This window comes from Strix uralensis, chromosome 8 (assembly GCF_047716275.1).
Source record: "Strix uralensis isolate ZFMK-TIS-50842 chromosome 8, bStrUra1, whole genome shotgun sequence".
Classification (NCBI taxonomy): Eukaryota; Metazoa; Chordata; class Aves; order Strigiformes; family Strigidae; genus Strix; species Strix uralensis.
Window position 1 is genome coordinate 30277700 of NC_133979.1, and position 15581 is coordinate 30293280.

General features: G+C 50.5%; 1 protein-coding gene across 1 annotated transcript in view; it reads right to left on the reverse strand.

Moving 5' to 3' along the window:
• CACNA1E (calcium voltage-gated channel subunit alpha1 E) overlaps positions 1-15581 on the reverse strand; it is a 113853-nt gene that overhangs the window by 41288 nt on the left and 56984 nt on the right. The window contains exons 9-17 of the mRNA XM_074876946.1: positions 5176-5291; positions 4089-4142; positions 3596-3730; positions 3141-3350; positions 1778-1890; positions 1406-1518; positions 1164-1295; positions 754-826; positions 231-348 (exon numbers count right to left, since the gene is read on the reverse strand). Of these exons, the coding sequence (XP_074733047.1) occupies positions 231-348; positions 754-826; positions 1164-1295; positions 1406-1518; positions 1778-1890; positions 3141-3350; positions 3596-3730; positions 4089-4142; positions 5176-5291 (1064 nt within the window). The remainder of the gene's footprint in view (positions 1-230; positions 349-753; positions 827-1163; positions 1296-1405; positions 1519-1777; positions 1891-3140; positions 3351-3595; positions 3731-4088; positions 4143-5175; positions 5292-15581) is intronic.

Sequence of the window (15581 nt, forward strand, 5' to 3'; positions counted from 1 at the left end):
TAAGGAGCAGCCAAAGGGACAAACTCCTCACCCATCCCATATATACAGCCCTCAATACATCTCCAGACAGCTCCTTCGCTGTGTTTGGGATATCCAGGGCTGCCACACGTGTGATGGGACTCCCTCAATTGGGAGAAGAGGAAGGAGCAGTGGCTGGGGAGGGGTATGCCCCCAGAGAGGGTGATGAGACAGGGCTGTCTCCATTAAAAGCACAGCAGCCAGGTGGATACAGTTTCCAAATAAGGTGAGGACGATGAAATAGATGGAGGACCACATGCCTGAGCGAACGCCTCCCTGGGAGCGGATGCCGTTGTACATCACCTCATTCCAGTCCTCACCTGTCAGGATCTGCAGGAAAGCAAGGCAGCAGCTCTGTCACCTGCACCTTCTCGGCACCTGGGCAGTCCCCTCGATCTATCCCACCAATGCACAGGAGCCAAGTACAGAGAACCTGTGCTGTGGATAACCCAGCTCTACAGCTGCAGCACTTGAGGGAAATGATGTTGGACACTGCTGAAGATTTAGTTCTCCTCAGAAGAGTTTTGAAACTCTTCTACCCTGCATAATGAGGGTGGAAGAGTTTCCATCTCTTGCCATCCACTTTGTTATACGGGAGGAGAGGGAGGAAGTGAGTTATATCCTAAAGGCTGATGGAGGGGAACTCATTTGGTTTAAAGAGCTCCTTCCAGCCAGGGGGAAGTGAGCAGAGTCCCAGGTCCATTTGGTTGTGTCCCCTTGCAGCCCAGCTCCTACCTGGAACACTGTCATGATGGCTGCAGGGAAAGTGTCGAAGTTGGCCGATGGCGTCCCATCGTTGAAGTTAAACCTGGAGGTGGAACCGGGAGGACATAAATGGGCTGCCTATCAAGGTCATCAAACCCCTGACTGCTGTGCTCTCTTGTGCTTAGGTGTGGAAAAGAAGACTTAGGAGTGCCTTCCCCTACTTCAAGGAAGGTCTCCTGAGCGTTTGGTGCCAGAACCCAAAAGGTGTCCTGGTCAGAAGGACCCACACACCCCAGAGGCACCTGCCCAAGTAGGAACTTCTGTATGGGAGAGGTACCACTGTTAGCAGGAGGCTGAGGGGTGAGCCTACAGTCTTCCTAGGCACCTAGTAGTGCTTTAACACCAAGAAATTCCTTTTCCCCAGACTTAAAACAACCTACCTGCCTCCAAACAGCTGCATTCCCAGCAGAGCAAAGACTACAATGAAGAGGAAGAGGAGGAAGAGGAGGCTGATAATAGACTTCATGGAGCTCATCAGCGAGACCACCAAATTCCTCAGGGATGCCCAGTACCTAGAAACAGAGACAGTGCACAGTGATGCTAACAGATCAGGAGAGACTGGATGAGGCCTGCAGCCACAGCCCAAGATAAAGGGTGACAGGCACAGACAGTTGGTACATACTTAGTTATTTTAAATATTCGCAGGAGACGAAGGGCTCGTAGGACACTGATCCCAAAAGAGGTTCCTGGCCTGAAGATAGCCCAAACCACTTCAAAGATGCTTCCCACGGTGACCTGAGAAGCAGACATAGCCATCAGTCAAAGACAGGCTCAGGACGGGCCGTTGCAGGAAACCTTCGTGTGCCTGAAGACAGGGCACCCACCACCCTGCCCAAGAGCTGGTGTCTTGGTCTGGCATGGGCAGGCTGTCCCGGCAGAAAGTGTTCCCCTGCCCACTGCTAGGGTCATCCTGTTCTTCTGCTTCTTGGTGCCTTGTGCTGCAGACACCTACCAAACATCTCCCCCTAACCCCAGCATCGTTGGAGCTGCTTACCCCACAGTCAAAGCAGTTGAAGGAAGAATGGAAGTAAAGACGTGGCCCCATCCCATACATCTTTAAGGACATCTCCAGGAGGAAGAGCCCAAGAAACAGGAACTCTGCATAGTCTGAAAGAGAAAACCCAGATGTGCTACCCTCGGGACGCTGATCTGTGAGGAGCATCCTCCATGCATCCACTCATAGTCCACATAGTACATCACAGAGATGGGAAAAGTTGAGGACCACGTTGCTTCCCACAGCGCTCTCAGGCCAGGGTATGGGATGAGGGAAGCTTGTCTGCGAGGACCTAAATTGTATATAACAGAGCACCAACCCCACAAGTTAATCTTTCAAGGTAGGTTCACCAGTGTCCTAGGAGGTTGAGAAGACCAGAGATGGTCAGCATGGAGCAGAGCTGCCCTTTAGCATTATTCAACAGTGGCTGAGGTGTCTGCAAAGACATTAACCACGCTACACTGTAGGGGGATATTAGCAACCTGGAACTCGGCCAGGGTAACCAAGCCAGACAGCCAAGAGTCCATGAAAAGCTTCTCCAGCTATTTCGTGAACATTAGCAAGCAAGAGTCTGGCTCTTCACCTTGTCCAAAAGATGCTTCTCACCATGACCAGCTGCCATACCACACTGCAGCGTGCTGGGATCCCGGCAGGCCTGAGAATGCTAATGTGTATTTGGGCACGGGCAGTGCTTGATGGGGACATTTTCAAGGTGAGTAAGAATAACACGGCTAAGAAAACAGCACTGTCCCTACTACAGCAGCTCAGGGGTAACACACGGCTGCCATGGGCAGCCAGTGGGCTGGGGGATGCTTCAGTAACTGGTTTCAAGCTTGGGATCTCCATGCCATGCTCTGCACCAAAACTTTAACCAGGGGGTTCTCCCATGACCAGCTCCATCCCTGCAAACTCATGCCTTTCCAGCAATTGCTTGCAGGCATTCAAAGATGGATCTCCAGAAAGCTTTCCATCACCACTGTTCACAATTCTAAGATAAACCCAACTGAGACCTGCAGTCTGTTTCTCTCTCTTGACAAACACATCACATCTGAAGATCATGAGGCCAGTAAAACTCCTCTACGTTTGCTCACAGGGCTGAGACAGTCATCAGTGGCCACAGGGCCAAGGGCAAAGCTGAATTAAATGGCTGTACACAGTCCTTTGTTATCAACAGTGAACATAGTTCAGGTTATTCCCCACCCAGCTCCATACCAGCATGACTCTGGTGGGATTCATTCCCACGTGGCCTGGGGCAAGGAGTGAAGGTGTACTACAACCTCCAGCCGCTGGAGATAAGAAGGTTGCAGGAGGTTTTGCCTGACCACACAGCGTCCTCACACCTACACAAAGGCCAGGGACTCACAGAGGAAGTGGGTGAGCCAGGCTGGTTGATTGTGATGAACGATGGCCACGCAGGCAGTGTTGAGAGCCACCAGGCTCAAGACGATCCAGTAGAAGACCTGGGATTTCACCATATGGCGAACAGAGATGCGCAGGAGTCGCTCCTTGTGCCGTAAGTAGGAGGCACCGTCCACTCTGGCACCTTTGAGGCCAGAGTGACTCAAGGGGTTACCTAAGGGAAAAGAGGAGAGAGAAGGCGTGGGTGCTCCAGCCTTCCCTGCAACATGAGACAGGACAGATGGTTCACAGACACTGGTCTTATGGGACACGACTTATCCAGACAGTTTTTATGTGGCACAGGGGGCAACAGGTGGTTTTCCCCCTTTGCTGCCAAATTAGCAGCGATGTGTGATGGTCTCCTGGCAACTCAATAAGCTGGCAGAGATTTTGGGGAAGCAAGCTCCAAACTGCACTGACCCAAAGTTGGATGAAGAGGTCTTCTCTGCGCCAGCCTCCGCTCACCCACGGAGGAGATATCAACACAGTGCTCATCACTTGAGTCACGGTTCATGGCATCCGTCCGGTTCCTTTTGATGGTGGCTCGCCTGAGCACTGGGAAGGGAAGAGGAATGGCTGTTAGAGCCATGGTGGCCCAACTCTGCCAGTAGCCAGCTCATTGGACCAGGACCTGGTGATCAGTACTTAGCTAACTCAGGCCTCGTAACAGGACAGAGATACCCAGATGACCCTAGTCCAGAGTTCTCTCTTGTGTGGGACCAGACACCTCCTGGCCTCCATGTTCTCTCGGGGTTATACTGTCAATCCACCTCCCCACACCCCTCTCTTGGGCTGCAGACCCCACTGGGGCATCCCCAGGCCTCCCATCACAGCTGGAGGGTTTCATCCTCCAGCTACAAGCAGGCAGAAGGAAGGGCAGGCAGATTTTTAGGCAGGGCATTGCTTGTCTTACCTTCTAAGGCTGAGGTCCCAGCATTTTTGTTCTCTTCAGCCAGCATGACTTCCTCTACGCAAAACACACAGTTCAGCATCAGGAGACAAGACACCGTTGGCTGAACACATCAGACCTCACTGCCTTGTACCTAAGCACTCTGCCCAGCCTGGAGATGGTTGCTCTAGGTGGCAAACTCTTGCCAAGTATTGGTTAAGTGTCCAAAAGCAAATTCTAGAGGGTGGCAAGTGGCAGCTACCACACATTGCATTAGAAAGAAAAATTACTTGTAATCAACCCTTCTTCCTCCACTGTAATTAACCCCACTAAAGAATTTGAACATCATAGACAGGTCTAGGGCTCAACATCCCAACCCAGGACCAAAGCTCAGGTCTGTGGCTCACGGCTCATTTCAAGATAACCATCCTTTTTCAAGTCTGAACACTAGATGAAAGCGTAAGTCTTCCCTTCCCAGAGCTGAGTGTGCTGACCTGATCCCCCTGAGGGGCAAGCAAGGACATGGGTTGTGGCAGTCTGGGGACCAGCACCCACAGGCTGTTGTGCCTGGCTGGGTGTCAGCAGGAAGCCGGGAAATATCCACCACTCCCAGTCCTTGCCCAGGTCCAGGAGCCCTGAGGTGGGAACTGGTGGGTGCATCCCCTTCAGACTGCTCCAGGAGCAGGTTTAGCTGGAACACCACTGTCACCGTTCACTGTTCTACTTTCCCACTGCCCACTGCTGAAGGGGACTCCAGTAAACGTCAAGAGAAAGGAAACCATTGCAGAGCAAAGCTCACAGCCATGATGCTCACAGCCTCCCCTGGAGATGTAATATGCCTCACGTTCAAAATATGACAGTTTCACACCACAGAATGTGAGGTTTCATCAGCTGTTGGTGATGTCCTTGCTTGCAGCCTGGCGGGACCATCACACCATCTGAGGCTGAGCTTACCCATGCACCCAATGCCACCATGTGAGCACCTGTGCAACTTTGGGGTTGCACTGGGTGATGCTCAGGGATCCCTTCCCACCCCCACCACTCTGCACGACCAGCAGCCTGCAGTGCCCACCAGCCCCCCAGCAGCCGCCCCTGGCTCGCCAGCCTTTACCCGCTTTGTCTATCCAGGCCCGGTAGCCGTTGAGCTCCCGCTCGATCTGCTGCTGGCGCCGCAACTTCATGAAGGCTCGGCGGTTCTCCACTCGCTCGCGCTCTTTGGCAAACTCCCTGGGGAAGGGCAGAGGGGGGCGGTGAGAGCGCAGCCAGGGGGCAGCGAGGTACACAGGGGGCTGGAAGGGGAGGCCGGTACCAAGGGCGAGCATGAGCCAAGGGTTGCTGGTGCATGTTGGAGAGAGGTACAGCCCTCCTCACCCAAAGCATGGCCAGGGCATGGGTGACTGATCAGAGAGGAGGAGAGGCTTCTTTGCAGAAGGAAAGGCATGGATGCACAGGAGCAAACCCCCTGCTTGGTTGCTCAGCCCTGCATGCCCCAGCTGGGAGCCACTGCTGTATGGGAAGGATGCTCCCAGTGCTACCCAACTCCAGAACCAGCTCAGCTTCTGTGTGTCCTTTCAGGGAATAAAAACCAGGCACAGTGGGAAGGCAGCAAGGGCATGGAGGAGGACAGATTCTGTCTCCCACCTTTACTTCCTCCTCTGAATCCTCTTCCTTGCCAGCTTCTCCTTGGAGTATTTTCCCAGGACTTGAGACACCCGTGTTGTCCTTCTCTGGACTTCAGTGTCTCACACAAACTGTCCAGGTGTGATGACGAGCCCAGAGAAGGACAACAGTTCGGTGCAGCTCTGCAGTGGGCAGAAGGGCAGGCAGCACTGCACGGGCTCTGTACAGGCAAGGAATGGTAAGTGAAATGCTGAGCAACGCTGGCCAGAGCTAACGCCGTGCCCACTGCTCATGCAGCCTCTAACACACGTGATGCACAGATGTACTAGCAGCCATGTGCTCACGTGCACCTCTAAGCACAAACATAAACACACTCCTTAGTACATAAGACATATGATTTCACCTATAGCCTAGACCAGGGCTCTGCAAAGACACCCATATACAGCTAGGACTATATACACTTCTCATGTGCAGTTAAAACACAAGACCATGCTGGTAAGCATAGTCTGCCTTCTGGTTTACACACACCTGTGGCCATACACAGAAGACCCATGCAGGTTTTTCACCCACCCTGTATGAAGAAGCACTCGAAGCCCTAAGCATGTATGCAAAGGCCATCACACACAAACAGAGAAATGGAAATATTTGGCAGAAAACACAGGGGTGGCAATGTCTGCAACCTCCCACCCATGCCACGGGTTATATGCAAGATGACACGACTGGACCTGCTTCTAAGAGGACCCAGAGCCTGTGCTTGCACACACCACATACCTGAAGCATCTCGACCTGCACATTATGCCTCTATTGGTGACCACACTTGCACACAGGGAGCATCCCTCACAGCAGACATCCCCCCAGCACACCCTGCCTTCCTTGCAACAACATCAGGGTGGTGCAATCTGCTGGCTGCAGCTGCCTGTCCCGTCCCCAAGCCCCCGTGGCCACAGAGCCCCATCTGCATGGAGGAACCCAGCCTGTGCCCTCAGCCCCCTCCTGGTCCCGGGCTGCTCCAAGGAAAGCATGATTGCAAAGAACAAATAGCACCGTTCTCTCTGCAAGACAAATGTCTCTCTCCCCTGAGACTAGCAGCAATCTCCAGCCTCAAAAAAAAAAAATTAATATTCAAAAGAACTGAAAGAATTGGTCTGTCTGCTGCAGAGAGAGTTCAAGTGCATTACCCAAGCCGAGCTATTACACCCTTAATGCTGTGTGGGCTTTCGTGTGTGTGTGTGTGTGTTTGTGTGAAAAGCCCTGAATGTTCCCTGCATCTCTTGTTTAAGATCCCCAGACAATTCAAGCATTTTTAATTCCACCCCAGGAAGGTGAAGTTTCCTGCCGCTCTGGCATTAAGCATTAAATGACTTTCCCTCTCCATCACTGGCTTTCAGACTGAAATGAGACTTTCTTCCTAGGGCAGGGAAGGGGGAGAGAACAAAAGGCAAGGAAGAGAAAAGCAGGCTAAGTGGAGGGAAGGAGGATGGGAGGAGACGGGGGAGAAGGAAGGACCTCCCACAGCCAACAGCAAAATGAGCTCTCAGTTTTGGGCATGTCATGCAAAAACCCTCCTTGCCCCTAGCTGGAGGAAAGGGCAGGACCATTTTCGCTGTGCCATCATCCCTCACTGGCCTTTGTTAGCAAATCGGGGATGTCAAGAAATGAGATGATGACATTTGCAGCCAGAATTAGCAGGGAAGTTGCCTCTCTCTGCTTTGGTTCACTGGTTCTCCCATGTGATGAACCTCTGCCCCACAGGCCATAACCCTGTGCCAGCCAGTTCCTTTGCAGAAGTTTTGCCAGCAGGACCCTGCAGATATATTCTGGAACCGGGACCACCTGGAAAGCTTCCCCTGCCTTACACCAGCTATGAATCTGGCCCCTCTCTGCCACCTTCTGCTTGCCCATCCCTCTGTCTTCCAGTTCTTTCTCTCCTGAGGTCGGTGTCTCATTTTGCTGCACGGCAAGAGAAGCCATCATCATGTGTCCATAATGAAACACAGACAGAAGGACCAGCTGAGCCTCTAATCACCTTTTCCTGGAGGAGGGGATGGGAGCATCTTTTCCAGTGCCCCTTGATTGAGCACCATTTCCCCCTACCCAACCATTTGCTCACAGAACGCTAATTTGCAAGAAGCTGGTGCCACACGCATCCAGGGACAAGGTCCGTGCAGCTGCGGCAGCATCTCCGAGGGAGACACTTCCCACATGCTTGATCCCTAATGGAGCTTAATTGCTTTTGTCCATTAGAAGAAGGAAGGGGTGGCAGAGAGGGGAGGGGAAAAAAAAAAGTTAAGCTCAACTTAATGAATTATTACATTTCAGAGAGACACGTTACCGAGCAGGGCAGCAGCGGGGGCTGGTGACATCTGAGAGTGGGTAGGCGATGCTGACAGATCAAGGATTGCTCAGAGCCAATTTGCAGCAGCGGGTAGAGATAATACTGTATGTGAGTGAGAACAGGGCCAGCAATGGTGACTGACAGCCGCTTGGGAAGGCTCCAAGTCACAGGCAGGGCGGCATCGCATCGCCAAGAGAGCCAGGCGCCTGCCTCCCATTGAAGGGCTCTGCTCCCCAGTGTGTTTGGGTTACATCGCCAGGGATGGCCCAATTTTGCCTTGCAAAGAGCCCACCCAGGGCTGTGCTGCCCCATGGGGTCTCTGTGAGAGGGCTCAGAGGACCCCAAGCAGATAGCATGGTCCCCACTGGCAACACCTCTGCTTGTCCGCCTGGGTCTCCTGGCCCAAATCCTGATGCCTCCAGCATGAAAACATCCACCCACGACAGCCAAGCTCCACTCATGCCAACCCTGTGTCATTGCAGCCCTTCCCCGTTCAGCCTCATAAAGCCGAAGGCATGCAGCGAGCGCTGGAGGTGAGCGCTGGAGGTCGCAGTGGGAGCTGGGAAGCAGTGTGCCATCTGTCCTCCTGCATGCAAGGCCACCGTCCATCCACACACCGTGCCCAGCCTGCCAGGGAGATTGGAGCACAGATGGTTTGCTCCTTCTCTGCCTGCAAATTCTTCTCTACAGCTTTGGCATTCCCCTCATGGGGCCTGAGAGCATCTCTGCTCCCGGCAGGAGACCCTGGGGGACACCATTGCACTCACACAGAATCATCTAGGTTGGAAGGGACCTTGAAGACCATCTAGTCCAACCATTAACCTAGCACTGCCAGTTCCCATCTACACCATATCCCTAAGTGCTATGTCGGACCACCGACACTCGGCACTCGGCCACCTCCCTCCCCGGGTCCCCGCACTCTCGCTCTCACCAGGGCAGCGATGCTTTTACTACATCGGTGTGCTTTTCTCAAAAGACTGGAGAGCTCAGATGTGGTTTTAACGAGAGAATGCCACCCATGTGGAAGCATCCAGGTTGAAAATGGGCCCCCTTTTTTGAAAAAGCCCCCAAGCAAATAGAAAAAAAAAAAAAAAAAACAAACAAAAAACCTCAACCACAAGAAAACCAACAACCAAAAACCAGTTAAGAAAAAAAAATAAAATCACAGATACTGCAACCCACTCTGCTCCTTTTTGGAGCTTCTTTGAGTCCAGAGTGGGTACATAGCACTGATCACATCAATATTGTAGCTTCCATGGTTTGATAGGACAAGCCAACCATCTTCAAACCCATCAATTCGTCACCTTTTGCCACCAATAAAGACATTTCCAACAAACCAGTTACCAAACAGGTCTCAAAACATTATGAGGCAGCAGAAAGGGTGGGGTGGGAAGAGGAGAAATACTGGATTACACGCTGGGGATGAGGCAGCAGTACCATGCTGCTGTGAAAAAAACATATATAATGGGATGTATAACAAGAAACACCATCTGGAAGACATCAGGTAATACTGCTGCTCTCCTCGGGACTCGTGAGGTCTCAGCTCATGGCTCTGCTTCAGGTTTGAGCACCACAATTTGAGGAAAAACCACCTTCAACTCCAGGAGAGTGTCAGAGAAGGTTATGGGACAGAACTGACAACAGACGGTTTGAAAAACATGGATGAGACAGTTGCAAACCAGGGGGATCAGATGGTATTTACCCAAGAGGTGTAAAGGAACTAAAGTAAGAGTGTTGAACTAACTGTGCAGTCTGTAACCTGGTGCTTCAACTTAAACAGACGGTGGCAAGCAGGCACAGCAGAACTGACATTGCAGACCAGGATTATTGAACTGAACCGACAGCAAAGGCTAGACCAGGGTGTCCAAAAGGTACAAAAACCTCTGCAGTGGGAAGATGTGCTTCATAGGTCTGCTTTGAAGGAGGCAACAAGTTTTTTGGATAAGAGTAACTTGTTTGATTTAAGTTCACTTGAATTGCCCGAAGAACTCAGAGGAGATTCAAGGTACAGGCTGCATGGGGCTCTGACCAACCCCATCTAGTTGAGGATGTCCCTGCTCATTGCAGGGGGGTTGGACTAGATGACCTTTAAAGGTCCCTTCCAACCCAAACCATTCTATGATTCCTTAATGAAGCTGGATTGTTTTGAGAAAGTCTTCTCACAAAGCACTACCTGGTGAAAAGAGAGAATACAAAAAAAGGAAAACAGAAACATCCTATTTCTTGTATTCCCTTTTGGTGGTGGCGTTAGCTTTTGAACACCCATGTGTACTTCGGTGAGAGTTATGTGTTCACCGCGTTGTGACAAAGCTGCAGCAAGAAGTGGAGAGCACAGCTGACGATGCTAAAAGGGAGCACATTTATAGAGCACCGGCAGACACACGAATTGGGGAATGAAAAGCTGACAAGCTGTTGGTGACAATAAATGGTAAAATGAGAAGGAGCTGGGAGATACCAGCCCTGAGATTACCCATTACATCACTGTCCCATTTAAGAAGGGGCAGATACTGATGGCTACCTTCTACCTTGGAGAAAGCTTGTGATTGTCTACCTGGATTTCTCCAAGGCTTTCTATGAGGTTTCCCACAGCCTCCTCCTAGAGAAACTGATGTGTTACGGTCTAGACAAGTGGTCTGTGAGGTGGGTGGGGAACTGGCTGACAGGCCACACCCAGAAGGTGGTGGGAAATAGCTCCTTTTCAAACTGGCAACCTGTCACAAGTGGGGTCCCCCAGGGATCGATATTGGGCCCAATGCTGTTTAATATCTTCATAAGTGATCTGGATGATGGGATCAAGCGTACCCCAATGAAGTTTGCTGGTGATACCAAGCTGAGTGGGGAAGCAGACACTCGGGAAGCGAGAGTCACCCTGCAGGAAGACCTGGATAGTCTGGAAGAGTGGGCTAACAAGAACCTTAGGAAGTTCAACAAGGACAAGTGTAAGGTCTTGCACCTGAGAAAACATAACCCAGGAGTGCAGCACAGGCTGGGATCTACCTGGCTGGAGAGTAGCTCTGTGGAAAGGGTCAACCAGCTCAACACGAGTGAACAGTGTGGGGCTGTGGCAAAGGAAGCCGTGCTGGGGCTGCATCAGCAAGGGCATCACCAGCAGAGAGAAAGAAGTGGTTATCCCACTCTCTACTCAGTGCTTGCCAGGCCACACCTGGAATACTGTTTTGGTCCCTGCTATACAAAAAAGATGTGGACAGGCTGGAGAGGGTCCAGAGAAGGGCCACAGAGATGATCAAGGGACTGGGCAGCCTGCCCTGTGAGGACAGGCTGAGAGAACTGGGTTGGTTCAGCCTTGAGAAGAAAAGGCTTAGGGGAGACCTTATCCCCATGTTCCAGTATTTAAAGGGTGGCTACAATGAGGATGGAGACTCCGTTTTTACAAGGAGTCACATGTAAAAGACAAGGGGTAGTGGGTACAAGTTACTCCTGGGGAGATCTGATTGGACACAAGAGGAAAATTTTTCACAGTGAGAACAATCAGCCACTGGAATAATCTCCCCAGGGAAGTGGTGGATTCCCCACTGGACACTTAAGATTCAGCTGGACAGGGTGCTGGGCCATCTTGTCTAGACTGGGCTTTTGCCAGGAAAGGTTGGACCAGATGATCCTTGAGGTCCCTTCCAACCTGATATTCTATCATTAGTTTTATTATAGGTACTCACTGATGTCTGTCACTTCTACCATGTCCTAAAGGGGCTTGTATTAGACAGGATTGATACTAAGCAGCATGCACAATTCAGAAAGACCTAGTCATGCTAAGAGGAGTTAACAGAAATAGAGGCAGAAGGGACAGGCAATGACAACATGAAAGACACAGGGAGAAGGCAGTCTAAACGGGAAACTGTCTCCACAAGTGGAGAGAGGACAGATGGGCTCCAGAGGAGGAGTCACCCAAAGCAAAGTCAAGACTCCCAGCACTAAAAAGCTCCTTTTATAAGCTGGTCCCTCAGAGAGATATGGACCATCGTGGCTCCACCTAGGGCCCAAAGCAGCAGGGAAAGGGTCACCATTGGCCAGCTGTGTTATGGGATCTCTCGAGCCCAGGTTTGGGGCAACTTTGAAGATGAAGTTCAAGAATTCAAATAATTGGCATTTGATGGAGAGCCAGAGCAGCAATGGAGACACTGAAATGACTCAAGGCGGTGAGAAACACATGAGAACTCAGACTTTGCTGATGGGGAACACAGCCCACTGAACAGCAAGGACTTTAAATACCTCCCCTCTTCTCTCCAGTTATCCCTGTTTCTTGTCTACAGTTAGCTTCAGTCAACAGACTCTCATTCATCCAAGAATGAGCAGGTTCACCTATCGGTTGGGAACATGGGTGGGCGTCAGCTGTACCTTGCTGTAAAGCCTGTCCCTCACCAGCAGAGCCCAGCAGAGATGCAGGTGTCCAGTCCAGCCTTTGCATTTCAGGGTGGGATCAGCCCCTCTCCACACACTTCAGGTATGCTCTCCAAGAACAAGAAGTACTCCATCATCAAAGTGAGAAAAGCACATGTGAATGCTTGCTTTGTGTTCAGCTCAACCCTGCTGTGACCTTTAAAAGAAAAAGATAGGTTTTCCACAATACTTGGGTTGGGCTCAGAGCAGCCAACAGTTTGGAGAGCTTATTGTTCTGAAGTAGAGAAAAATAAATGACAAAGAGGACAAATATAACTACGAAAAGAGAGCCACCAACATTCCAGTTGTAGAGTCTCAGTTTCAACACTCTTCCAAGGGTAACAACGCTGAGTTTTTCATCTCTGTCCCCACTGCTCAGAAGTCTGCTGTTTGCAATGTTGCATCAAAGGCAGCAATAGCAAAGTCAGCCCATGCTGCAAGAAAGCTACAGAAAGGTGGAGGAGGGTCTGGTAGCCCCAGCAGCAAGAAACAGAGATGGAAGCTCTGGATTTTATTTCGTTCTTATCAGGCAGGGCTGGTATGAGCAGCGCAGCTTCACTGCTTCAAGAGCCCCGGGCTTTGTTCGCAATCACTCCCACTGGCTCATGCAGCGCTGGGAAAATGTCACTCCTCCCCTTCCCTCCTATGCTCTAGTTTTTATCCTCTGTAAGCAGAGAACAGTTTTATAGTCCCCCTTTGCAAGTGACAGCCATCTGCAGATGAAAAGCGTACGGCCAGTACTGCAGGTGAGTTACAGCATGGAAAAAAAAATTCACCAATTTTCAACATTTCTTCATATTAACTTCCCAGGAACTTCCAAGCACTCTAACTGATGCCTTCAACACACAAATAGAATGAATTCAGAACCAACCATCAAGTGTGAAACCCACAATGCAACTGCTAGAGATGTCACTCTGCCACTGCAAAACAAACAACCATCTATGATGTACAAAGAACTGATAATGCTATGTAATTCATTTGGGGCATCCTGCCTACTTCACCCAACAGGAGTGCCCTGCACCCCCTTGCAAGGATGGAGTTGGTCATGAAGAAACTGGGCATCTCCAAAGCCATCCGCCAAGTCAAAGAGCTTCAGCTGTGGCTGCACTGTCATTAACCAGGATGATGGAAATTACGATGATCTGGAACAAACAATTCCAAAAGCAATCTGTAAGCAAGAACTATCTGCCGAGTGCTTTGTCGAGAGGATCAAAAATAAGCCTTTTCACCCACAGTCCGCAGACAACAGGCAGTCCACAGAGCATATTTGCAAGAAGGCACAAATAAGAGCAAATCTGAAGCAGCTGAGACATGCTGGCAAATAATTTGCAAAGAGAAATAAAATGGGAAAGTCACTGAGTCGTCTCTTTATTGTGGATTTTTTTTAGCCTGTCCGGCTGGCTGTAAGAGGAGTCGTTACTCCCTGTAACACCGGAGGATACAGCACACCAGACATGCATGTCTCTTGTCAGGGAGCTTGTTTGCAAAGGGCTTGGAGGCCCTCCGCAGAAAGGTGGTACAGCAGAGCAAGGCAGAGAGGCACTCATTGAATATGGATGCCCACCTGGCTGCTGAATATAGATGAAGATCTCAAAGGCTCCTTTGCTTCACTCATGTTCAGATACCACGTCAATGACACAAGAGCTCCCCCAGAACAAAGTGACAAGCGTGGCCATTTCTCACCAAATGTGGCCCAACCAAAGTGCATCCCATGATGGGGCTGGGGGACCTGGCAGGAGGCATCGCAGACCCCCTCCCCATTACACACACAGCTTCATTCAAAAGCAGTTCCAGCTACTGAATCCCCAAACACACAATGGGCGCAGCCATTTTACATCTCATCCGAGCCACTCCCTGAGATGCTACAACCATTAAAGAAAAAAAAAAAAAAAAGATGCTTCCACGCTTTCACGCTTCCGATGTAATATTTCTCGGGCATGTTTGTTGGCATCTTGCTATCCCTCACGATCTCCCCACAAGCCTTCCTGCATTGTGGTGACGTGTCTCCCCGCTTTCCTCTTCACAAACCGCCTACCTCCGAGACATTAATCCTCTTCCCAGCGTTTTTGGCTTCAAACCACCTGATCCAGCTTGAATGCACGGGGCCCAGGTTTTGTGTAGAGCCAGCAAAAAAAATCCTGCCTCCATTGAAAATGTACACTTGTTCCTTCAACGCCCTTTTTATTAATTGCTATAAAACTTAATTTTATTCATCATTTGTTATGCCTCAAAATTGGAAGGGAAAAAAATTCAAATTAAGTGAAGTGAAAAGATTTCAGAGATGGTACAGAAGGCTCCTGAAGGAGCTGAAGAAAACTCTCTGGAGACTGGGAATGCAGCGCTAACCCAACCTGAAAGAAAGAAGATCTTAAGACAAAGAAATCTTGCCAAATTGATCCTTTAATTATAACATTAGTCGTTTCTTTCAAAGACTTAGTGCAAGAGCTGGGGGTGGGGGGCAGAAAAGACTTAAAGGGAGAAAAGACTTAACATCACCAGGATGAGTGGAAGCAATTAGGAGGATTTAAATTACTCTCTTGTTTGGTACAAGGCAGATGGATTTCATTTTTCTTGCCATGGTGTTCAACTTCTTGCTCTGCCATCAGCTTCCAGAGGTCTTCTCCTTAGCAGACCCACAGACCCAGCCTTCCCAGGTCAGGCAGCATCCCCTTCTACTCTGCACCCATTCAGCTATTGCTGCGGACTACAAATACCAGTGATTCTAGCATCTTTGTCACCCTGGAAAGGGGCTGGAAGTACGAGACTAGATAGGGGAAAGGAGTCCACAAGGGCTACAGGTCTACCCTAACAGGATGACAGATGCTGCAATGAATGAAGGAGGGGTTTACTGCAGGGACTGAGGAAAAGGAGAGAGGAAAGAGTCAAAACACAGCCTGTCTGGTATCAGAAACTCTGCATGAGTCCTCAATGTTATACCTCCAAGCACAGCTTATTTTTTATCTTCATTCTTTCATCTTCTTGCTCCCAGCAACAAGCTAGACATAAGCTGTCTTCTTGCCAGGAGGAGCAAGGCAGGCAGGACCTCTGCATTGGCTAGAACAGGTGAGCTGTGGTCATTACTGGGGTGGCATCACTGCCACCACGGCACCATGCATGCCACAGGCAGCGGGGACCGGCCAGCACAGGTCTTGCCCCATCTCTGCTGC